The sequence below is a fragment of the Mirounga leonina genome, unplaced genomic scaffold, assembly GCF_011800145.1.
Source record: "Mirounga leonina isolate KUSES-001 unplaced genomic scaffold, KU_Mleo_1.0 Mir_177, whole genome shotgun sequence".
Taxonomy (NCBI): Eukaryota; Metazoa; Chordata; class Mammalia; order Carnivora; family Phocidae; genus Mirounga; species Mirounga leonina.
Window position 1 is genome coordinate 2,805,158 of NW_023270459.1, and position 25,982 is coordinate 2,831,139.

The following is a 25,982-nucleotide window of genomic DNA, read 5'->3' on the forward strand; positions in this document are numbered from 1 at the left end:
ATGTGACAGAACTTGTGGGGAGACAATAAATAAAAACTTAAAATATAAACACTATTGTTCTATGGTAGTATAGATCAGATCAAGGCGGCCAGAGAGGTGTGATCAGGGAAGGCCTTTTTGGGGATGTGACATTTGTATCTGAAAGGACAGAATAAGAGAACTTTGAAGATACCCAGCAGAAGAGCCATTTTAGGAAGGGGGGACACATTCACACCCATAATCACCAAATCACAAATACAAGAACCGTATGCAAAAGGTGACATTCTCCTCTCCGATCTTCAAGGTAACCCATTGCCGAACCAAAAACACCAGGGAAGGCGAGACTGGGTGGAAATATAGTGCCCCTGCGCACTCTACTCTCTGCTGTCCCCGTCCTACACACTTTTTTCGGGTAGGAGCTCGCCCCTCACCCCATTTGTGTGGACGCGCACACACGAACCGCACCCCCTGCGGCTACTCGGCGCCTCTAAGTTCTCCGCCCCGTTGCAAAGGGAGGTGGACCAAGCACTTGTGCCTGCGCACTTCAATCCCAGTCCGTCTAGTTGACGCTCGACCCGGTTCCTTTGACGGACCCAGGCCCCGAAGTGAGATTTGGGTTCCCTCTGTAGGGCCAGAGAGAGGCCGGCGTGGGAGGACCCGGGGCAGAGGGGGCGGCGTTACCCAGCCCCAGCGGCGCCGCGCCGGGGCAGTCGGGTTCCGCCGCGCCGCTTTTTCTGGTCTGGACTACATTTCCCAGTGGCCCCTGCGAGCACTGGGCCGGCGGCCCCTTTGTGTCCTCCGGAGGCCCAGTCGCTTCTTTCCGGGCCCGCGGGGGTGGGTTCCCATCAGACTCTCAGGGCAGGAGGTGGGCCGGAATTGAGATAGCCAGAGCCTTCGGGGCGGGGACGGGATCTTCCCGCAGTTCACTTTTGCAGGTAGGGAATGGGCTGAGGAGTGGCCTGTGGGTCACCCGGACGTCGGTGCCCGGGCCCTCGGTGAGACTCTAGGTGCGAGATGGTGGCTGGTTGTCACACAGTGTTGAGACTGTCATCCGATGTGCCTGTGCACGTCGTATCTGTGACTGTGGGTGCGAGCGAGTCGATGGTTGATGCTACGGAGTGTGCGACTGTGAGTGGGGGTGGGAGGGTATTGTGTCCCCCGTTGTTCCAGTACCCACGGCCTCTTTGTGACTGGGGTTGTGTGAATGTAAACGTCCGTTGTGATACCTTAGTTTTTGAGACTTGGGGCTGTGGGAGAGCGTGACGGTGTGAGACAGCTCATACCCATGGCCGCTGATTGTTCTGTGTGTAAGACCGTGGCTGGCGCTGTAGTTTTTTTTAAGAATGAGTATGTGGGGGGACTGAGTGAGACTGTGTGCCACCAATATCTTTTGAAGCTAGCCAGGTGATGCCAGTGTGCCACCAAGTTTCAGAACCACTGGTCTGTTGGAGAGGAGAAAGCCTGGAGTCGGGAAGACCTTTGTTTGATCTGGGTACTGTTACTCATTAGTTGTGTGCCTTTATGTAAATGATTACATTCCTTGTAGTCTTTATTTGTAAAAATCTAGGAAAATCTATTGCTAAAATAATAAATTAGGAAGTGATTTAGACATGAGTTAAATTGCATGCAAACAAATTTCTAGGTCTCCAGTATGCTTTCTCTCTATTGGAAGGAAGGGTGCAGCAGAAGGAAAGAGAAGCCGAAAAATTCTAGGCTGGCGATTCTGGATGCTGCAAGGAAACCCTAGTTTTTCGTGTTCTCTTCCCCATCTCAGTCATCTGAGGACACTGCCATTTCCCAAGAGAAGAGCCAAGAAGAGGAAAGAATGGCTGTTGGACTTCTTAAAGCCATGTACCAGGTGAGTTGGTGTTTCCTATTTCCTGAAATATTTTCCTGCTCTTTAAACCAAACAGACATTAACTTTGCTTTTGCTGAAACTTTTCTGGGTAACTAATCATGTCACTTGTTAAAACCCTCCAGCAGTTGATTCCCACCTCATTCAGGATAAATGCTGAAGTCCTTGCCTTAGCCTGCAAGGCCATACATAATCTGGTCCCAGACTATCTTTCTGAGCTCAGCTAATCACTCCATTTGTAACTCAGTTCTAGCCATTCTAACTTCCTTGTAGTGAGCTGAGCACTTCTTTTTTTTTTTGAGCTGAGTACATTCTTTTTTTTTTTGGATTTTATTTATTTGTCAGAGAGCGCACAAGCAGGTGGAGTGGCAGGCAGAGCAGGCAGAGGGAGAAGTAGGCTCCCCGCTGAGCAAGGAGCTTGATGCAGGACTTGATCCCAGGACCCTGAGATCATGACCTGAGTTGAAGGCAGCTGCCTAACTGAGCCACCCAGGCGTCCCTGAGCTGAGTACATTCTTAACTCATAGCCTTGCACTTGCTGTTCCCTCTGCCTGGAATGCTGTTCCCCAAGATACAGACTAACTTCTTCATTATAGTCTCTGCCCAAATATTCATTCCCTCAACAATTTTTATTGAGCACCTGTTAAGTAAGAAGGCTTAGTCCTTGGTCCTCTTCACCTATACTCACTCCTTTGGTAATCTTCTTCTGTCTCATGGCTTTAAATGCCATCTCTATGCCAACAACCACCAGATTATATATAGTCCAGACCTCTCTCCTGAAATCCATACTTGTATATCCAACTACCTACTTAGCATCTTCATTTGGTTGTATAATGATACCTCAAACTCAAATGTCTCAAACTTAGTGAAACAACCCATTGGAAGTTTGGGGGCATAGAAGTGACATGATCTATTTCTCACTTAATAGAATCACTCTGGCTGCTATTGAGAATAAACTGATTGGGACAAGGATAGAAACAGGGAAACCAATTAGGGAACTTCTACGTACTTCCCTACCTCAGGTGCTCAAGCTAAAAGTTTTCCATCATGAAGTTCTGTTTGTTCTATGTTCAAAACATATCCAGAAGTTGACCACTTTTACTACCACACTGCTTCTGTTCTGGTCCAAACTGTCATCTCTCACCTAGATTATTGCTATGCTCTTCTAACTTTTCTGTCTACTTCTACCCTTCCTCTCTTTTAGTCTATTCTTAACAGAGCAAAGTGATTCTGTTACACATGTCGTATTATATGATTTTTCACGGCAGGAATAGAAATAATAGAAAGTATAGACAACTCTTTCAGATAGTTTAGCTGTGGTAACTTAAGTGTGGTCACCAAGGTTTTTTCAAGATGGGTTTATAGCTGTATTCTGATGTTTGAGATTCAGTAGAAAGAGAAATTTGAAGATGAAGAGAAGTGAAGAGGGGACTGCTGGAACACTGCTTGAGGAGGAAGAGGACCTGCGGTCTCGTGGACAAGTGGAGGGGTTGGCCTTTGCTAAGAAAGTGGCTGTTCATATAGACTAGTAATAGGAGCAAGTTAAAGTATATTGGGACAGTGCAGATAGATGTGTAGATATTGTGGGAGTTTGTGGAGATTCTCTTAGAATGGATTTTGTTTTTTGAGTGAAACAGAAAGCAAGATTATTAGTAAGGATGAGGAAAAAGGTATTGAAGATGTGAGGAGAGAGGGAAAGTATGGAATGGTCATTTAGGGGAGTGGGACATGAATGGACTGGACCAATGTATCATATAGGCATTTTGGCCTTTTTGAAGTTAGTGTCATGAATTTAAATTGAGACCAGTTAGCATGATTGGTGTGATTTTCTCCAGCAAAGTACAGCTGTTCAGGGTACAGAAATAGAGTATGCTGAAGATGGCAGTGGTTTAACCAGGTGGGTAAGGGCAGGGAAGTTGAGGGTATATGCATGGGGGTGATTAATAATAAATGGCTATGCTAGGAAGTGAGAGGATGTGGGATTGAGAACAGTGAAAACGTGGTAAGTCAGTGATTTGTAGGTTCTAGTGGGGTCAAAGAATTATCCTAATTGGGGTACCAGAGGGCAAAAGTTGGAATATAGGAGTTAGAAGTCAGAGTGGGAGAGTTGAGATTAGGGAGGGTTTGCTACTTATTGGTAATGACAAAGTCTGGGGCATGGCATTGGAAGTGAATGACTATTGAAGTGTGGAGGACAAGACTACTGGAGGAGAGAAGGGACACAGAACTGAGAAGCCTGGTTGTTGGATTATTTATACAGATATTGAAATGACCAAAGATTATGTGTGATAGGAGTAGCGTTGGAGAGAGTGACAGTGAGCCAGGCGCTGAAGTGTTCAAGGAATGACAGAGTATTGGTATCTACCAGGAATTGGTAGACAACTAAAACGGGGAGGGATGACAGAGTCTAATTTCATGACATTTAAAACTAGGTGTCTTTTAGGGAGGTGGGAGGGGTAATGGTCTAGAAACAAAGGTAAGGAGCAAAGAGATCACCTGCCTTACCTCCAGGTGCTGTGGTACAAGGAATGTGGGAAATAAGACAGTCACCACATGACAGGGATTCAAGGGAAGTAGTCAGTCCTCTCAGCTGGGAAACATGTTTCTATGAGGGCAGAAAGGTGAAGAGAACTGTTGACTTTCTTCATCCTGGTTTGATTACAATTATGAATGGATTTTGAAACCAAGTATTTGGTTAGAGATCAAAATTTATTTTTAATTTTTTTTAAATTCCAGTGTAGTTAACTTACAGTGCTATATTAGTTTTCAGGTGTATAATATAGTGATCTATATATTAGTTCTATAATAATATATAGTTCTATATATTATTTGGTGCTCATCAAGACAAGTGCATTCCTAATCCCCTTCACCTATTTCACCTATCTGCTCCCCCCAACCTCCCCTCTGGTAACCATCTGTTTGTTCTCCATAGTTAAGAGTCTGTTTTTGGTTTATCTCTTTTTTTTTCCCCTTTGTTCATTTGCTTTGTTTCTTAAATTCCACATATGAGTGAAATCGTATGGTATTTATCTTTCTCCGACTAGCTTATTTTGCTTAGCATTATCCTCTTTAGCTCCATCATATTGTTGCAAATGGCAAGATTTCATTTTTTTATGGCTAAATAATATTCCATTGTATGTATAGAGAGAGGTCAAATATTTTAAGAGATCATTTGTCAGAGGTCAGATATTTTAAAGTAATAATTTAATCTCATTATGTTGACATTGTCATTATTTTCATTAACTTTCATTAAAAGAATCATTGAAAAATGAATGTCATGCGCACCTAGGTGGTTCAGTCGCTAAGTAACTGCCTTCAGCTCAGGTCATGGTCCCAGGGTCCTGGGATTGAGTCCCACATCGGGCTCCCTACTCCATGGGAAGCCTGCTTCTCCCTCTCCCACTCCCCCCTGCTTGTGTTCCCTCTCTCACTGTGTCTCTCTCTGTCAAATAAATAAAATCTTAAAAAAGAAAAAAAAGAAAAATGCATGTCACATATTAAAAAATAGTTATACATTTATTATATATGTGTATGTAAGGTAAGGAAAACATTTTTGCAAGCATATATGGCATATGAACCAAACTCTTAACAGGAACATTTCTGCAACAAATGTTCCTGTTATATTATTGGTAGGGCAGAGATGAAGAAACTCACAAACTACTTCATATAATTATAAATAAGAAAAAAGTTACTGAGTATTGTAAAACACTTTTTTAAAATAACTTTGAAAGAAATAAAGAATTTTTTTAAAGATTTTATTTATTTGAGAGAGAGACAGAGATAGCGACAGAGATAGTAAGAGAGAGCATGAGTGGGGAGGAGAGGGAGAAACAGGTTCCCTGCTGAGCAGACAGACACACACAGACGTTAATTTTCATCAGCAGGTGGTCACATTATAGAAACCTAGAATCCAGCTGAATCACAGCATAGCTCCAAGTTTTTAAGAACTTTGCCCAGCCTACAGGCAGAAGCAGTATTCTGAGCAGAACACCCATTTCTTTATACAAAATTTTAAGTACTCTGAATTAAAGTATTTGAATTTTAATAGAATTGATGATTTGCTCTCCTTGGTCTAGCACAATTTTCAGAGATACAGCAAGCACTTTCTGGTCTCATTTTTTTAAAGATTTATTTATTTATTTGAGAGAGAAAGAGAATGTGCGCAAGGGGAGGGGAAGAGGGAGAGAGAGACTACGCGCTGAGCACAGAGCCTGACACAGGGCTCGATCTCAGGACCCTGAGATCACGACCTGAGCAGAAACACCCACTAGTGGGATGCTTAATTGACTGTGCCACCCAGGCACCCCAGCACTTTTCTGGTCTTATTTTTTTTTTTTTTAAGATTTTATTTATTTGCGAGAGAGAGAATGAGAGACAGAGAACATGAGAGGGAGGAGGGTCAGAGGGAGAAGAAGACTCCCTGCTGAGCAGGGAGCCCGATGCGGGACTGAATCCCGGGACTCCAGGATCATGACCTGAGCCGAAGGCAGTCGCTTAACCAACTGAGCCACCCAGGCGCCCTGGTCTCATTTTTGATCCATAGTTTCTTGAACTTTTCAAACCATTCATTCATTAATTCAGTTTATTCAGCAAATATTTGAATGCGTCATGTGTGCCAAATACTGTCCTATAACTAGGGATATAGCAGTGAGCAAAGCAAAAATGTACTCTGCCCTCATGGACTTCACATTTTAGTGGAGGCTGGGAGCAGACAGTAACAAAATAATTAGGTGCCATGCCGAACAATAAAGGAGGGTTAGGGAAATAGGGAACAGGAGTAAGAGCTTGCTATTTTTGTACAGAATGATTTGAGAAGTACAAAAGGCCTGAGGGGAAACATGCTTGACATCTTTAGTTTGAGGATGTAATGTCAGGGAGAGCCCCGTATGCCTAGGGCAGAACAAGTAAGGTGAATATGGTAAGAGATGAAGTTATTTCACTCATTTATTTGTTTTATTTCAGGAGTTGGTAACCTTCAGAGATGTGGCTGTAGATTTCTCCCAAGAGGAGTGGGACTGTCTAAATTCTTCCCAGAGGCATCTGTACAGTAATGTGATGTTGGAGAACTATAGGATCTTGGTGTCCCTGGGTAAGAATATCTTGTCCGTGTAAAACTGAGTTTCTACACATAAGGGCCTCTTTGCTACCACCACTGTGAATCTTTGGATGGCATCCTCAGTGCTTGGCTGGATGTCTTTTGCTGTGCTAAAGCAATGGTTTAATATTTATAAAGTTGCCAGTGGACGGGTCTGTTATTAATCTGTGTTGGAAGCTTCAGCTTTCCTATATTTTGAATACACATCCTTTACACATTTATCCCTGTCTTACTGTAAACTCCCCCTTCCCTGTTGATCAAAGGATTGGTTATGAGTTCTGGGATATCTACAGCATGACCAAATTGTTTCTTCTCATACATGCAGGACTTTGCTTTTCTAAGCCCAGTGTGATATTATTGTTGGAACAAGGGAAAGAGCCCTGGATGGTGAAGAGAGAGCTGGCAAAAGGCTTGTGCTCAGGTGAGTGAAGAGGAAATAGGCAGGCAAAAACCTCTGGAGGTGACGGCTCAGCTTGACTTAGAGGCATCTCTTCACTCTTCTTTGTTGGCATGTTCTCAGATGTTCTAGGTCTTACTAGAAACTTGAGGCCTTTTAGAGTGTTCTCCCAAATTTGTTATTCTTCACTGTCCCTCCTTTAATACTTTGCTCCCTCCTTTCTAAGAACTCATTTATCTATTCTGAGTCACATTCCTTCCCAGTTTCGTAAGTCTCTTCCAGTCTTTAAAAAACTTTTCCTGGGCGCCTGGGTGGCTCAGTTGGTTGAGCGACTGCCTTCGGCTCAGGTCATGATCCTGGAGTCCCGGGATCGAGTCCCACATCGGGCTCCCTGCTCAGCAGGGAGTCTGCTTCTCCCTCTGACCTTCTCCCCTCTCATGCTGTTTCTCTCTCTCTCGCTCTCTAATACATAAATAAATAAAAAATCTTTAAAAAAAAATAAATAAAAAACTTTTCCTAATCTGATAAACTTTTGAGTTGTACAGACAGCTGTAACTAAAGTGCCAGGTTCAAGTCTTGACACTTACATGCAGTAAAATTTTGGGCAAGTTACTTAACCTCTCTGTACTTTTATTTTGTCATCTGTAAAATGGGATATACTTTTAAAGTGCTTTCACAGTTCCTTTCTCGGGGCGCCTGGGTGGCTCAGTCATTAAGCGTCTGCCTTCGGCTCAGGTCATGATCCCAGGTTCCTGGGATCGAGCCCCGCATCGGGCTCCCTGCTCAGCGGGAAGTCTGCTTCTCCCTCTCTCACTCCCCCTGCTTGTGTTCCCTCTCTCACTGTGTCTCTCTCTGTCAAATAAGTAAATAAAATCTTTAAAAAAAACCCCAAAAAAACAGTTCCTTTCTCATATTGTGAACTCAAAGGCTGTTAGTTGCTATTGTTGTTGTAGTAGTGTATCTCCAAATGCCTCATTTCTCTCTGAATGGTAAGTTCATTCTTTCATTCCTTTCATCAACATTTATTGAATTTTTAAACAGAGTACCCGCAAAATGCTAGAGTGCTACATATTTGTAGAAGTTATCAAACAACTGATGGCCTAGTAGCAGAGATACAGTATTAGCTATAAATGGCATATGTGAAAAGCTGACACAAGGAAGCCCAGAGAAAGGTGAGAGGCCAAGGAGTCTGGGTAATGGAGAAGATGGTCTCTAACAAAAACACAGGTGAGAAGCTAGGAAACATTTGAGACAGAAGAAATGAAGAGTTTAGGTTTGTGGCATAGGAAGGATTTTTAGATAGACATAGGAAGCATTAAGGTAAAATGGAAGACTAAAGTTCAAAAGAAAATGAGGGTCACTGTAAATATGTCTGTTTTTAAAAAAAAATTTTTTTTTAAGATTTTATTTATTCATTCATGAGAGACAGAGAGAGAGAGAGAGAGGCAGAGGGAGAAGCAGGCTCCCAAGGAGCAGGGAGCCTGATGCGGGACTTGATCCCAGGACCCTGGGATCATGACCTGAGCCGAAGGCAGACGCTTAACCATCTGAGCCACCCACGTGCCCAATATGTCTGTTAATACCACTCCCCAACTCACCCCCTCCAGTATTTCTCCCCAGTCTTTTATGTCCTTGTTCAGCTTTTTAAGAACAATGTTTGATGTGGAACTGTAGTGTCAAAGAATATATGGTTAAATTTTATTTATTAATTATTATTACTAAATAAATCTCACATGCATGAATGTATATTAGGATATCTATATCTATATATCAATATATATATTGATAATATAATAATAGAACAAAATAATAATAGAACAAAATCCATGGGGGCGCCTGGGTGGCTCAGTCGTTAAGCGCCTGCCTTCGGCTCAGGTCATGGTCCCAGGGTCCTGGGATCGAGCCCCGCATCGGGCTCCCAGCTCTGCGGGAAGCCTGCTTCTCCCTCTCCCACTCCCCCTGCTTGTGTTCCCTCTCTCGCTGTGTCTCTCTCTGTCAAATAAATAAAATATTAAAAAAAAAAAAAAAGAACAAAACTCATGTACCTACTTCTTAGCTTAAAAAATAGAAAATTTTGGGGGTGCCTGGCTGGCTCAGTTGGTAGAGCATGCCTCATGTTGGGTATAGAGATGACTTAAAAAAAAAAAAAAAGAGAAAATTGTCAATGCCATTATAGGCCTTTGAGGGCCCCTGCCTGATGATAAACCATTCCCTATCCATGGCCCATCCCCACCCCTTACTGGGGAAACCATTATTCTACAATTTTGCTTATCTTTCCTTGACTTTTCTTTCTTCTTTTTTTTTTTTAAAGATTTTATTTATTTATTTGACAGAGAGATAGAAGAGCACAAGCAGAGGGAGTGGCAGAGGGAAAGGGAGAAGCAGGCTCTGCACTGAGCAGGGAACCCAATGCGGGACTCGATCCCAGGACCCTGAGATATGACCTGAGCCGAAGGCAGATGCTTAACCATCTGAGCCACCCAGGCGCCCTTTTCTTGACTTTTCTTAATAGTTGTGCCATTACCCTTAAACAAAACATTATATTTGTGTATTTTCAACTTTTTACATGTGAAAATATATGGTGCATGTAATTCTTTTTTTTTTTTAACTCAAAATTACATTCCTGGGGCGCCTGGGTGGCTTAGTCGTTAGGCGTCTGCTTTCGGCTCAGGTCATGATCCCAGGGTCCTGGGATCGAGCCCCGCATTGGGCTCCCTGCTCAGCGAAGAGCCTGCTTCTCCCTCTCCCACTCCCCCTGCTTATGTTCTCTCTTGCGCTGTGTCTCTGTCAAATAAATAAATAAAATCTTCAAAAAAAAAAAATTATGTTCCTGAGGGGTGCCTGGGTGGCTCAGTTGGTTAAGCATCTGACTCTTGATTTTGGCTCAGGTCATGACCTCAGGGTTGTGAGAATGAGCCCTGAGTCAGGCTCCCTGCTCAGTGGGGAGTCTGCTTCTTTCTCTCTTTCTGCCTCTCCCCTCACTTTTAGTTTTGTTAATTGTTTGCTGTACAGGTTTTTATTTTGATGTAGTCCCAATAATTTATTTTTGCCTTTATTTCCCTTCCCTCAGGGAACCTGTCTAGAAAAAAGTTGTTACAGCCAGTGTCAGATAAATTACTGTCTGTGCTCTCCTGTAGGATTTTTACGGTTTCAGATCTCACATTTAGATTTTTAATCTATTTTTAGGTTTTTTGGTGTGTGTATGGTTTAAGACAGTGGTCCAGTTTCATTCTTTTACATGTTGCTCTCTAGTTTTCCCAGCACCATTTGTTGAAGACACTGTCTTTTTTCCATCAGATAGTTTTTCCTGCTTTGTCAGAGTTAATTGACCATATATATAATTGTGGTTTTATTTCTGGATTGTCTGTTCTGTTCCATTGATCTATGTGTATATTTTTGTGCTGATACTATACTGTTGGTTTTTTTAAGATTTTATTTATTTATTTATTTATTTATTTATTTTTAAAGATTTTATTTATTTATTTGAGAGAGAGAATGAGAGAGAGCACATGAGAGTGGGGAGGGTCAGAGGGAGAAGCAGACTCCCTGCCGAGCAGGGAGCCCGATGCGGGACTCGATCCCGGGACTCCAGGATCATGACCTGAGCCGAAGGCAGTCGCTTAACCAACTGAGCCACCCAGGCGCCCTTAAGATTTTATTTTTAAGTAATCTCTACACCCAACATGGCGCTCAAACTTACAATCCCTAGATCAAGAGTTGCCTGCTCCACCAACTGAGCCAGCCAGGTGCCCCTGGTACCATACTGTTTTGATTATAACAGCTTTGTAATATAACTCGTCTGGAATTGTGATGCCTCCAGCTTTGCTTTGCTTTTTCAAGGTTGCTTTGTCTATTTGGAGTCTTTATTGGTTCCATACACATTTTAGGATTATCTGCTCTACTTCTGTGAAAAATGCTGTTGGTATTTTGATAGGGATTGCATTAAATGTATAGATCGCTTTGGTCAATGTAGGCATTTTAACAGTATTTGTTCTTCCAGTCCATGAGCATGGGATGTTTTCTTTGTGTAATCTTCAATTTCTTTCATCAGTGTTTGATAGTTTTCAAAGCACAGGTCTTTCACCTCTTTGGTTAGGTTTATTCCTAGGTGTCTTACTACTTTTGGTGAAATTGTAGATGTGACTGTTTTCTTAATTTCTCTTTCTGCTGTTTCATTTTTGGTGTATGGAAATGCAAAAGATTTCTGTATATTTTGTATCCTGCAACACTTATAATCACCACTGAATTTGTTTATCAGTTTTAGCAATTTTTTGGTGGAGTCTTTTGAGTTTTCTACATATAGTATGTCATCTAATAGTGAAGGCATCCTTATCGATTTGGATGCTTTTTATTTCATTTTGTTGTGTGATGATAGCAGGCATTCTTGTTCACTTTTGGTCTTAAAAGTGCTTTTCATATTTTGAAAGAGTGCTTTCATATTTTGTTATAAATAACCCTGACTTTTAAAGGTTTTTGGTAGATATCTTTTTGTTTCTGTTTTTTAGAGTTTCATTATAGAAAGCTTTGGAGTTTTAACAAATGTTTTTCTCTGTAGATGATTAGATGGTTTTTAGTTTTTCATCTGTTAATGTGGTGAATTACATATTACGTTTTTTTTTTTAATTTTTTTAAGGTTTTATTTACTTATTTGTCAGAGAGAGAGAGCACAAGCAGAGGGAGAAGCAGGCTTCCCGCTGAGCAGGGAGCCCGATGCGGGACTCGATCCCGGGACTCCAGGATCATGACCTGAGCCGAAGGCAGTTGCTTAACCAACTGAGCCACCCAGGCGCCCCTACATATTACATTTTTATTTATTTATTTATTTTTTAAAGATTTTATTTATTTATCTGAGACAGAGAGAATGAGAGAGACAGAGAGCACATGAGAGGGGGGAGGGTCAGAGGGAGAAGCAGGCTCCCCGCCGAGCAGGGAGCCCGATGCGGGACTCGATCCCAGGACTCCAGGATCATGACCTGAGCCGAAGGCAGTCGCTTAACCAACTGAGCCACCCAGGCACCCCATATTACATTTTTAATGTTGAACTAACTTTGTAGTCCTGAGGCAAACCCATCTTTATATCTTTTTCATTTATGGCTACTTGTTGTTTGCAATATATTGTTTAGGTTTTTTGCATCTACGTTAATCAGTGAGTAAGGCTGATGTTCAGTTTTCCCTTCGTGTACTCTTCTTGTCAGATTTTGGAATCAAGATACTAGTCTCATAAAATTTATTGGTGGGTATTCCTCTTTTTTGTTCCTTAGAATAATTTGTGTAAAATAAAAATTCTTTGTTTTTTGAATGGTAGAACTTTGTTCACCTTGGCCTGTGATTTTTTTTCTTATGAAAAGAATTTAAACAACTAACTCAATTTGTTATAAGATCCTGTTTCTCCTGTAATCATGGAGTTATAGTATTTTTCTAAGAATTTTTATGACCTATGTAAATATTCAAATTTATTAGATTGAAGTTGTCCATTATCTTCTCTTATCTAAAGTTGGCAGTGTATATAAATAATTATGACCTCTTTTTTCTTCCAAAAAGGGAGAAACAAATTTTTCCATGGATTTATCTTTTTTTTTTTTTTTTTTTTTTGTATTTTCAGACGTTTTTCACTTCACTGATCCTCTCTAATTTATCTTTTTAAAAATTTCATGGGGGTGCTTGGGTGGCTCAGTCAGTTGAGCATCTCCCTTCTGCTCAGGATCCTAGGGTCCTGGGATCAATCCCCACATCAGGCTCTCTGCTCAGTGGGGAGCCTGCTTCTCCATCTCTTCTGCCTGCTTCTCCCCCTGCTTGTGTTCTCTCTCTGTCAAATAGATAAATAAAAATCTTTAAAATTTTTTCATTTATTTCTCTTCTTTATTATTTAATTCTTCCTATGTTTGTTTATGCTATCCCTACTTTTTTTTTCACTTTTAAAGTTAGATAATTCATTGTTTTTGAGGCTTTCTCTTTTTTTTTTTTTTAAGATTTTATTTATTTATTTGAGAGAATGAGAGAGAGAGCATGAGGGGGGGAGGGTCAGAGGGAGAAGCAGACTCCCCGCCGAGCAGGGAGCCTGATGTGGGACTCGATCGCGGGACTCCAGGATCATGACCTGAGCCGAAGGCAGTCGCTTAACCAACTGAGCCACCCAGGCGCCCCGAGGCTTTCTCTTTTCTATTATAAGCACTTAAGACTATTAGGAATAGGGGCACCTGACTGGCTCCCTCAGTGGAGCATGTGACTCTTTGGGATTGTGAGTTCAAGCCCTATACCTGGGTATAGTGATTACTTAGAAATAAAAATTTTTTTTTTTAAGACTATATTAAGGACTGTATTTCACATATTTTGGTAGGTTACATTTTTGTTATCATGTATATCTAAGCATTTTCTAATTTCCATTAAGTTTTTTTCAGACCCATGAATTACTTGGAATTTTTAGGTTCCAAATTCAAGTTTTTTGTTTAACTGCACTGTGGTTAGAGAATATGGTCTATTTAACTCAAATTCTTTAAAACTTATTTTATGTCTCAGTGGTTAATTTTGGTAAATAGTTGGTGTGTCCTAGGAAATAATATGTTTCTGGTTGTGCAATATACAGCATTTGATATATGTTCCTTGGATTAGCTCATTAATTTTGCTATCAAATCTTCTGTATCCTTATTGATTTTAAAAAAAAATCTCTGCGAAATCAATTATAGGAAGACATGTTAAAAAACTCTGATGATGAATACATAAATTTTTTTGGTAATTCTGACTACTGATTTTTTATATTTTGAAACTATTTTATTAGGTCACATGTTTTTGGAATTGTTTTATCTTTCTGGTAAATTCTTCCATATATTATTGTTACCCTCTTAAAATCTAGTGATGATTTTTCCCTTAAGTATATTGCTTGATATTAGCTATACTAGCCTTCTTTTGTTAATACTTCCTTGGTGTAGTTTCTCTATCCCTATACTCCCTTACTTTCTGTGTTTGTCTCGTGTAAAGAGTATATATAGCTAAAGAGTTTTTTAGTCTACTTTGATAATCTGTATCTTTTAACTAAATGATGATACATATTTTGTTCAACTAAATGATCAATTACGTATTTTGGTATTACTAATAGAACTGGACTTATTTCCACATCTCATTTTCTTTTATAAATTCTTTTCCTATTTTTTCCTTGTTTCTTGACTTTTACTCCATCTGCTAATTTGAAAGTTAAACAGTCTATTTCTATTCTTCTATTAGTTAGCTTAGAAAATTTAACATTTATGGGGTGCCTTGGCTAGTTCAGGCAGTAGGATGTGACTCTTGATCTTAGGGTTGTAAATTTGAGCCCCAGGTTGGGTGTAGAGATTACTGAAAAACAAAATCTTTAAAAAAAAGTTAACGTTTATAGTCACCTTAACAAAGTCTAAAGTTAATCCTTACCTTTATTTTCCTCCCTTAAAAATATAAGAACCTTAGAATGTTTTAATTTCACTTACCCTCTTTTCAGTTATTTCTTTTAATCCCATAAATGATTATTTTATGAAGTTACAAAATTAGACCATTATTTTGTTTAGTTAGTGTTGTTTAGATTTACCCATGTTTCATTTTCTTCATTCACCATTCCTTTTTATATCCCAGAACTTCTTCCTGTATTAATTCCTTTATCAATAAATATACTATTTATACAAACTATTTTGTTATTATTAATTTCTTCATTTGTTTTGTATACTTATTTTGCTTTCATGCATGTAAGAATCTTAAATATATGCACGCATAAATTGACAGTTACTAGTTTTATCAGTACCTTAAAGATACCACTCCATACTTTTCTGGCTTCTATTGTTGCTATTGAGATGTCAGTATATTGTTCAGTAGCATTAAGTACATTCATATTGTTTTGCTACAATCACCAGAATCTTTCCACAGAATTCTTTTCATCTCGTAAGACTGAAACTCTATATGCACTAGACAGTAATTCTCCATTCTCCCCTTTCCTAGTCCCTGGCAACCACCATTCCACCTTCTTTCTATGAATTTCATTATTCTACATACCTCATATAAGTGGAGTCATACAGCATTTGTCTTTTTGTGACTGGCTTATTTTACATGGGATAATGTCTTCAAAGTTGAATCATGTTGTAGCATGTGTCACAATTTCCTCCTTTTTAAAAATGGAATAACATTCGATTGTATGTATATACCACATTTTGTTTATCCATCCATTTAATGACAGATACTTTGGTTGCTTCCATCTTTAGCTATTGTAAATAATGCTCCTATGAACATAGGAGCACAAATACTTTTTTGAGACCTTGCTTTCAATTTTTTTGGGTATATACTTAGAAGAGAAATTGCTGGATCTTATTTTTAATTTTTGAGGACCTGCCATACTGTTTTCCACGGAGGCTCTCCCATTTTACATTCTCACCAACAGTGCCAAGGGTTCCAATTTCCCCACATTTTCATCATCACCTGTTATTTTCTTTCTTTCTTTCTTTTTTAATAGTAGCCATCCTAATGAGTATGAAGTAGCATCTTGTGGTTTTGATTTGCATTTCCCTAATGATTAATGATGTTGAACATCTTTTCATCCTTGTTGGCCATTTGTATATCTTCTTTGGAAAAATGTTCAAGTCCTTTGCCTATTTTTTAATTGTGTTCTTGTTCAGTTGTAGGAGTTCTTTATATATTCTGGATATATATGCATTTTCAGATGCATGATTTGCAGATGTTTTCTCCCATTCTGTGGGTTGCCTTCTTACTTTGTTGATTATAACCTTTAGTGCCTAAAAGATTTGAATTTTCTTAAAATTCAGTTTTACTTTTCCTTTGGTGCCTATGCTTTATGATCTTATAACCAAGAAATCATTGCTAAATTCAATGTCATGAGGATTTTTCCCTATGTTTGCAACTAAAAGTATTTTAGTTTTAGGTTTTACATTTAGGTCTTTGATCCATTTGGGGTTAACTTTTGTATATGATGTAAAGAAAGAGCCCAGCTTTATTGTTTTGCATGTGGATATCCAATTTTCTCAGCACCATTTGTTGAAAAGCCTGTCCTTTCCCCATTGAATGGTCTTGACACCCTTATCATGTTTGTCTTCTTTGGAAAAAAAATGTCTATTCATGTCTTTTGCCCATTTCTGAATTGGATTATTTGTTTTTTGGGTTTTGAGTTTGGTAAGTTATTTATAGATTTTGAATATTAATGCTTTATCAGATAGGTCATTTGCAAATATCATCTCTGGTAGGTTGCCTTTTAGTTTTGTTGATTGTTTCCTTTGCTGTGCACAAGTTTTTTATTTTGATCAAGTCCCAAGAGTTTTTCTTGTTTTTGTTTCCCTTGCCTCAGGGCATATCTAGTAAGAAGTTGCTATGGCTGATGTCAAAGAGCTTACTGCCCATGTTCTTCTCTAGGATTTTAATGGTTTCCTGTCTCATATTTAGGTTTTCCTCCATTTTGGATTTATTTTTGTGTATGATATAAGAAAATGGTCCAGTTTTCCCAACACCATTTGTTGAAGAGACTGTCTTTTTTCCATTGGATATTCTTTCCTGCTCTGTCGAAGATTAATTGACCATATAGTAGTGGGTTCATTTCTGGATTTTTTATTCTGTTCTGTTGATCTGTATGTCTATATTTGTGCCAGTACCATGCTGTCTTGATCACTACACTTTGTAATATAACTTGAAGTCCAGAATTGTGATGCCTCCAGCTTTGCTTTTCTTTTTCAAGATTGCTTTGTCTATTCAGGGTCTTTTGTGTTTCCATACAAATTTTAGGATTGTTCTAGCTCTGTGAAAAATGCTGTTGGTATTTTGATAGGGATTGCATTAAATCTATAGATTGCTTTGGGTAATATAGACATTTTAGCAATATTTATTCCTCTAATCCATGAGCATGGAATGTTTTTCCATTTCTTTGTGTCATCTTTAATTTCTTTCATCAGTGTTTTATAGTTTTTAGGTACAGGTCTTTCACCTCTTTGGATAGGTTTATTCCTAGGTATTTTATGGTTTTTGGTACAATTGTCAAAGGGTTTGATTCCTTGATTTCTCTTTCTGCTGCTTCATTATTGGTATATAGAAATGCAACAGATTTCTTTCTTTTTTTCCTTCCAAGATTTTATTTAAGTTCAAGTTAGTTAACATATACTCTAGTATTACTTTCAGGAGTAGAATTTAGTGGTTCATCACTTTCATATAACACCCAGTGCTCATCACAAGTGCCCTCCTTAATGCCCATCACCCATTTAGCCCATCTCCCCCACCCATCTGTCCTCCAGCAACCCTCAGTTTGTTCTCTATAGTTAAGAGACTCCTGGGGCTCCTGGATGGCTTAGTCGGTTGAGCATCTGACTCTTGATCTTGGCTCAGGTCTTGATCTCACAGTTGTGGGTTTGAGCTCCACACTGGGTTCTGTACTGGGCATGGAGCCTACTTAAAAAAAAAAGGGAGAGAGAGAGTCTCTTATGATTTGCCTCTCTCTCTGTTTTTATCTTATTTTATTTTCCCTTCCCCTATGTTCATCTCTTTGTTTCTTAAATTCCACATTTGGGTGAAATCATATGGTATTTGTCTTTCTCTGACTTATTTCACTTAGCATAATGCAGTCTAGTTCCATCCCTGTCATTGCACATAGCAAGATTTCATTCTTTTTGGTGACTGGGTAATATTCCATTATATATATATATACCACATCTTCCTTATCCATTCATCAGTCGATGGACATGTGGGCTCTTTCCATAATTTGGCTATTGTTGATAGTGCTGCTGTAAACATTGGGGTGCATGTATCCCTTCAAATTTGTAGTTTTGTATCCTTTGGATAAATACCTAATAGTGCAATTGCTAGGTCGTACGGTAGTTCTGTTTTTAACTTTTTGAGGAACCTCCATACTGTTTTCCAGAGTGGTTGTACCAGTTTGCATTCCCACCCACAGTGTAAGAGGGTTCCCCTTTCTCCACATTCTTGCCAACATCTGTTGTTTCCTGAGTTGTTAGTCTAGCAATTCTGACAGGTATGAGGTGGTATCTCATTGTGGTTTTGATTTGTGTTTCCCTGATGATAAGTGATGTTAAGCATTGTTTCATATGTCTCTTAGCCACTAATGCAACAAATTTCTATACATTTATTTTGCCCTGTGACTCTACTGAATTCATGTATCAATTCTAGCAATTTTTTGGTGGAGTCTTTTAGATTTTCTATATAGACTATCATATCATCTGCAAATACTGAAAGTTTGACTTCTTCCTAATGATTTGGATGCCTTTTATTTCTTTGTGTTGTCTGACTGCTATGGCTAGGACTTCCCGTACTATGTTAAATAACAGTGGTGAGAGGGGCATATGGATGGTACAGTCAGTTAAGTGTCCGACTCCTGGTTTCATCTTAGGTCATGGTCTCAGGGTTATGAGATAGAGCCCCATGTTGGGCTCTGCACTCAGTGTGGAGTCTACTTAAGTTTCTCTCTCCTTCTCCCTCTGCCCCTCCCACTTGTGCTCTCTAATAAATAAATAAATCTTTAAAAAAAATAACAGTGGTGAGAGTGGACATCCCTGTCTTATTCCTAACTGTAGTGGAAGAGCGCTGTTTTTCCCTATTGAGGATGATAATAGCTGGGTTTTTCATATATGTTGGCACCCTTACCAAAGTCATTTGACTATACATGTGAGGGTTTATTTTGGGGCTTTCTATTTTCTATTAGTCTGTATGTCTATCTTTATGGCAGTATCAGACTGTTTTGATTACTGTAGTTTGTAGAAATTTCTGAAATCAGGAAGTGTGAGACTTTGTTCTTCCTTTTCCAGATTTGTTCTGGAACTTTGATCTTCCCTTTCAGGATTATTTTCACTATTTGGGGTCTATTGATTTTCCATATGAATTTTTGGATCAATTTTTCTTATTTATGGAAAAAAAATAACATCATTGGGATTTGATAGGGATTGCACTGAATCTGTAGATAGCTTTAGGTAGTATGGACATCTTAGCAATATTAATGTTCTAATCCATGAATTCAGGATATCTCCATTTATTTACATATTATTTGATTTCTTTCAGCAATGTTTTGTAGTTTTCACTATACAAGTCTTTCACCGCCTTGATTAATTCCTGTTTTATTCTTTTTTATGCTATTGTAAATAGAGTTGTTTTCTTAATTTCCTTTTCAGATTGTTCATTGTTCATGTATAGAAATGCAACTGATTTGGGTGTGTTGTCTTTGTATCCTGCTACTTTGCCGAATTTGTTTATTAGTTCTAATGGGTGGTGGGGGCATGTGGAGTCATTAGTGTTTCTAATACAAGAGAATGTCATCTACAAACACATAATTTTACTTCTTCCTTTATAATTTGGATTTTTAAGATTTATTTTTTTTGACTAATTGTTCTGGCTAGAACATCCGTACTATATTGACTAGAAGTGGTGAAAGTATGCATTCTTGCCTTGCTTCTGGAAATCTTAGAGGAAAGCTTTCAGTCTTTCACCATTAAATATGATTTTAGCTATGGGCTTTTCATATATGGCTTGTATTATGTTGAAGTAGTTTCCTTCTATTGCCAGTTTGTTGAGTGTTTTTATCATGAAAGGGTGTTGGATTTTTTTTTTTTTTTAAGATTTTATGTATTTATTTGACAGAGAGAGACACACAGCAAGAGAGGGAATACAAGCCGGGGGAGTGGGAGAGGGAGAAGCAGGCTTCCCGCCGAGCAGGGAGCCCGATGCGGGGCTCGATCCCAGGACCTGGAATCATGACCTGAGCCGAAGGCAGACGCTTAATGACTGAGCCACCCAGGCGCCCCAAGGGTGTTGGATTTTTGTCAAATGCTTTTTCTGCACCAATTGAAATGATCATGTTTTTTTCCTTCATTCTGTTAATGTGTGTTACATTAATTTTTGCTGAACCATCCTTGCATTCCAGCAATAAATTCCACTTGGTCACAGTGTATAATCCATATAATATGGTGTTGAATTCAGTTTGCTAGTATTTGTTGATGTTTTTTACATCAATTCTCATAAGAGATATTGGTCTCTAGTTGTCTTATGGTCTCTTAGTCTGGCTTTGGTATCAGAGTAATGATGGCCTCATAGAAGGAGTTTGGAAGTCTTCACTCCTCTTCATTTCTTTGGAAAAGTTTGAGGAGGATTTGTGAATTCTTTAAATGTGTGATAGAATTCACCACAGACACTATGTGGTCCTAGGCCTTTTCTTGTTAGAAGATTTTGGATTACTGATTCAGTCAACTTACATTAACAGCTATACATTTCCCTTTTAGCCCGGCTTTTGATGCATCCCATAATTTTTGGTATGTTATATTTTTATTTCCATTGGTTTCAAGATAGCTTGTGATATCTTCTTTGACCCATTGGTTGTTTAAGTGTTTAATTTCCACATATTTGTGGATTTTTTCCAGTTTTCATTTTGCTATTTATTGCTAGTTTCATTTTATTATGATTGAGAAAGATAATTTGTATGATTTCAATCTTTTAAAATTTATTAATGCATCTTTTATGGACAACACATAGTCTATCCTAGATACATGTTTACTTTTTTGATATACTTTAGGATTTAAAAAAATTCTTACAGTCAGTAAGACTGTAAAATCTGAGAGAACAGTCTACACAAGAGTGTGCTTATTTCAGACACCAACTGCAAGTTTGGATCTTCAGGGCCACACTCATTTCTGACATGCTGGCTACTGCTAAGGGAGTACCTGCAGTAACCCTCACATTTGATAATTCACAACAGTGACTCACAGAGGTCAGGAAAGAACTATATTATGATTACAGTTTTATTTTAACAAAAGATACAAAGAACCAGCCAAAAGTAAAGACACCAAGAGCAAGGTCTGCGAGAGCTGCAAACACGAAGGGGGCCTCCAGACATTTCAGTGTTCAAAAGAATAGGCTCTCAAGAGAACATCATTGTACAGGGTTGTTTGTGTTTCGGTTTCATTATGTAGGCATGATTGAGTGAGTCATTGCCCAGTGCCCAACATGATTCAATCACCAGCCTCATTCCCTTCCCAAAAGTCAAACTGATATCATGGTGGCTCAAAGCACCAACCCTTTAAGTCACGTGGTTGGTCTTTCTGGCATGGCTAGCCTCCATCCTAAATCATCACATTAGCAAAAACTATATAGGGGCATGTCATGAGTCATAAACTATAGTTACAAACTAGCAGATGTGGTTCAAGGGGCTCACTATGAATAACAGTGACACTCCTTCCAGGAATATAGAGGATTTAGAAAAAAAAAAAAGAACACCTAAAGTAATTTACAAAACGTGGAAATGAATAACAATGAAAACACTAACTGCCAAAATTGTAGGACACAACCTATGTAGTAGAGGGTAGTAGTACAGCTTCAAGTACATTTATCAAGAAAAACAAAAAACTGGGGTGCCTGGGTGGCTCAGTTGTTAAGTGTCTGCCTTTGGCTCAGGTCATGATCCCAGGGTCCTGGGATCGAGTCCCACATCGGGCTCCCTGCTCTGCGGGAAGCCTCTCCCTCTCCCACTACCCCTGCTTGTGTTCCCTTTCTCGCTGTGTCTCTCTCTGTCAAATAAATAAATAAAACCTTAAAAAAAAAAAAACCTTAAATTTGTTATATTCAAAACTGAATTCCAGATCTTCCATATCTCTCCACCTAAACCTGCTGTGCCCAATGGCCTTCCCTTTCACTGCTGATGGCTAATCCATCCTGCCATTGCTCAGACCGTAAAACTTGATGGCTTGCTTATCTCATTTTTTTGTTACATTTCATATCCAATCTGTCAGGATATCCTCTTGGCATTTCCTACAATATATACCTAGAATCTGACCATCTCGCTATACCTCCATTGATAGCTCCTTGGTCTGGTTACTTATCATCTTCACCTGGATTACTAAAATCATAGGTCCCCTTGCTTCTTCCCTATTTGCCACCTTTCAGTATATTTATTAAATTGTAAATAGATACCACTCCTCTACTCCACAAACACTTCAGTAGTTCTCTATCCCACTCAGAGTAAGAGCCAAATTCCTTAGAAAGCATATAAAGCTTAAATAATCTTTTTTCTCCTGACTTCATCTACTACACCTCTCCAGCAACACTGGCCTTCTTGCTATTCTTCAAACATAGCAAACATGCTTCTACTTTTAGTCTGTTTCCTTTGCCTAGAATGCTCTTTCTCCATATAACTAAGTGACAAACTTCTTCACTTCCTTCAAATCTTTGCTTAAATGTTAACTTACTAATTATTCCTACCTCTTGCTTCACCAACATTCCTAATCTCTTTTACCCTGCCTTTCATTTTCTGTAGCACTCAATTTACTCATTTAGCATTTATTTCCTATCTCTCCTAAGAATATAAGGTCCACAAAGGTAAGGATCTTTGTTTTGTTTACTATAATATCAAAAGCATTTAGGAGAATATATGGCACAAGTTTCAATGAATATTCTTGAAAGAAGCAACTATAAAAATGGAGGTTATTTCACTGCCTATGTTATTCATACATGCATAAAATTATAACCAAGTCCTTCCCCCTCTATAATTCCTTATTGACCTGAGATTTACCTTACTGACTTTCTTAAAATTCTATTCATTCCTCCTCAAGTTTCTGTGTGACCTATTTTCAGTTTCTTGCAAACATCAGAATTACAAAAGCAAATGTTTTTGTAGTTTTATTTAATTAATTAATTAATTAATTAATTAATTATTAAATTCACATACTTCACTTTATGAATGTACTTCCACAAATGTTCCTTCTGGTACATGATAGAAGAGACATTTTTTTAATTACTGTTTTTCAGGCTGGGAATCTATGTGTGAGACTGAAGAATTAACTTCAAAGCAGGACATTTATGAAGCACAATCATCACAGAAGATAACAGAAAAACTCACAAGCTATGGCCTTGAGTATTCCAGTTTGAGAGAAGAATGGAAATGCGAGGGCCATTTTGGGAGACAGCCAGTAAATCAGAAAGCATGTTTCAAGGAAGAGACAATCACTCATGAAGAAACCCTCGTTAATAAAAGAGCACAAGAATATAACAAATCTTGGGGAAGTTTCCATCCGAACACACTGCTTCATACACAACAGATAATCACCAAAGAGGAGAAAGTACATAAGCATGATACACATAAGAAAAGCTTTAAAAAAAATTTAATGACCATTAAGCCCAAGAGTATCTATACAGAGAAGAGACTCTTGAAATGTAATGACTGTGAAAAAGTCTTTAGCCAGAGCTCATCTCTTACACTTCATCAAAGAATTCATACTGGAGAGAAACCATATAAATGTGTAGAATGTGGAAAAGCCTTCAGCCAGAGATCAAATCTTGTTCAACATCAGAGGATTCATACTGGAGAGAAACCCTATGAATGTAAGGAATGTAGGAAAGCCTTCAGTCAGAATGCACACCTTGTTCAACATCTGAGAGTTCATACTGGAGAAAAACCTTATGAATGCAAGGTGTGTAGGAAAGCCTTTAGCCAGTTTGCTTACCTTGCTCAACATCAGAGAGTTCATACTGGAGAGAAACCTTATGAATGTATTGAATGTGGGAAAGCATTTAGCAATAGATCATCCATTGCTCAACACCAGAGAGTTCATACTGGTGAGAAACCATATGAATGTAATGTCTGTGGGAAAGCATTTAGCCTTCGTGCATACCTTACTGTACACCAGAGAATACATACTGGAGAGAGACCCTATGAATGTAAGGAATGTGGGAAGGCTTTCAGCCAGAATTCACATCTTGCTCAACATCAGAGAATTCATACTGGAGAAAAACCTTATAAATGTCAAGAATGTAGGAAAGCATTCAGCCAGATTGCCTACCTTGCCCAACATCAAAGAGTTCATACTGGAGAAAAACCCTATGAATGTATTAAATGTGGGAAGGCTTTTAGCAATGACTCATCCCTTACTCAACATCAGAGAGTTCATACTGGAGAGAAGCCTTATGAATGTAACGTTTGTGGAAAGGCTTTTAGTTACTGTGGATCCCTTGCCCAACATCAGAGAATTCATACTGGAGAGAGACCTTATGAATGTAAGGAATGCAAGAAAACTTTCAGGCAGCATGCACACCTTGCTCATCATCAGAGAATCCATCTTGGGGAGTCCCTCTCACCACCCAATCCAGTCAATCACCAAGTCCTCTAGACACTATCTCATAAATATTTCCAGAATTTATACTCTTTTCTCTTATCTCAAATGTTGTTGCCCTAGTCTAAGATTCATCTCACCTGCATCACCATGCTGTAGCTTTCTAACAGGTCTTCCTGTATCAACTTTTGGTCCCTTTAAATTCATTTCCTGTCATGCCCCAAGCTGATTTTTTTGAGTGTAAGAATACATCACTGCCTCCAATTAAAACTTTTTTGGGGCTTACTATTGTTCTTAAGCTAATATCCACAGTCTTAAAATTGTCTATGAGGCACTTCATTATCTGGTTCTCTACCTTTCAGCCTTATTTTATTCCAGTCTCCTCTGAGCACTAGGCACTTCCCAGGACTAAGAGCTTAGATTCTGGAAAATCATAGCTCTACCACTACTGTGGTATTATGTGACTTTGAGTAATTTGTTTGACTTATCTAAACCTCAGGGTTTTCTTTAATTCTTAAAATAGGGATAATAAAGGATACTGTATTGTAGAAATGTGATTATTAAATGAAATAGTGTCTGTTGTAGATTGATGCATATTAATAAATTTGCATGTAAAGTGCTTCACATAGCACATCAAACATAGCAGATACTCAATAAATCATAATAGCTAACATGTATTGAGTGCCTACTATGCACCAGGCACTGTTCTACATACTCAACATACATTAACTCACTTACTCCTCACAGCTAGAACAAGATTCCTCAGTGGACAAAGGAGAACATCCCTGGGAAGCAGCAGGTCAAAACCCCCAAATTTTAGAAACTTAAGTGGGAGTCTTCATACTCTAGATAAGTAATCAATATAGACACAAGTAGTAGACCTACACCTACAACCAGTTTTAGGAAGTTTCTAAAGAGAATTGGATAAACCAATCAATATAAAGAAAATGAGGATTCACAGAGAGGAATATAGAACTCAATTTAGATCAAGAAAAAGAACAGAGTATCACAATTAACTCCAAAAAAAAAAAGGCACCAGGCCCAGGCAATTGTATTGGGTGAATCTAGGTAAATTTAAGAAGTATTTAAATTGTTCCATACCACAGAAAAAGTATAAAGTTTGTAAAATTTTTAACCAGTGGCTGTAAAATTGAAATGAAAAGGGGATTGAGGGAAAAAAGTTACAGACAAATATATATAGGCTTTTACATATTTGAAATATATGCTTCCACTCATTCAGTGAATATTGAGTAGCTACTGTTTGCTGGACACTGTTTTAGATATAAGGAGACAGTAGTGACCAATACTAAGACTATGTCCTCATGGAGTTATTTAAAGTTAATTAAAACCTGAAATTCAAATTGTTTAGTTAAATATAAAACAATAGATTCTCTAGACTCAGCAAAATGAAGAATAATAAACTGAGGAGTAGCATATAATCTAGGCTGAAGAGACTCAGGATAATAATGTTATGTTATTCCTAATTTACAAATTCACTGCAATTAGAACCAAAATTCCTCAGGTCTTTTTGCCCTTTAATTTCACAACTTTGTTCTGAAATTCATCTATGAAGTGTGAATTCTTAAGACAGCAAGAAAATTG

At 38.6% G+C, this 25,982-nt stretch overlaps 1 protein-coding gene across 5 annotated transcripts; it reads left to right on the top strand.

Moving 5' to 3' along the window:
- Positions 1-733: 733 nt before the first annotated feature.
- Positions 734-25,018, top strand: ZNF570 (zinc finger protein 570). Of its 5 annotated transcripts, none has more exons than XM_035023697.1 (6): positions 734-914; positions 1,652-1,837; positions 6,797-6,923; positions 7,255-7,350; positions 20,562-20,591; positions 23,080-25,018. In XM_035023697.1, the coding sequence occupies exons 2-6, from the start codon at positions 1,805-1,807 to the stop codon at positions 24,435-24,437; spliced, it is 1,644 nt and encodes a 547-aa protein (XP_034879588.1). In that variant the 5' UTR covers positions 734-914; positions 1,652-1,804; the 3' UTR covers positions 24,438-25,018. The 5 variants fall into 5 exon arrangements, with proteins under 5 accessions (XP_034879588.1, XP_034879589.1, XP_034879590.1 ...); XM_035023698.1 differs by having other exon boundaries at positions 1,656-1,837; XM_035023699.1 differs by having other exon boundaries at positions 1,754-1,837.
- The last annotated feature ends 964 nt before the right edge of the window (positions 25,019-25,982 follow it).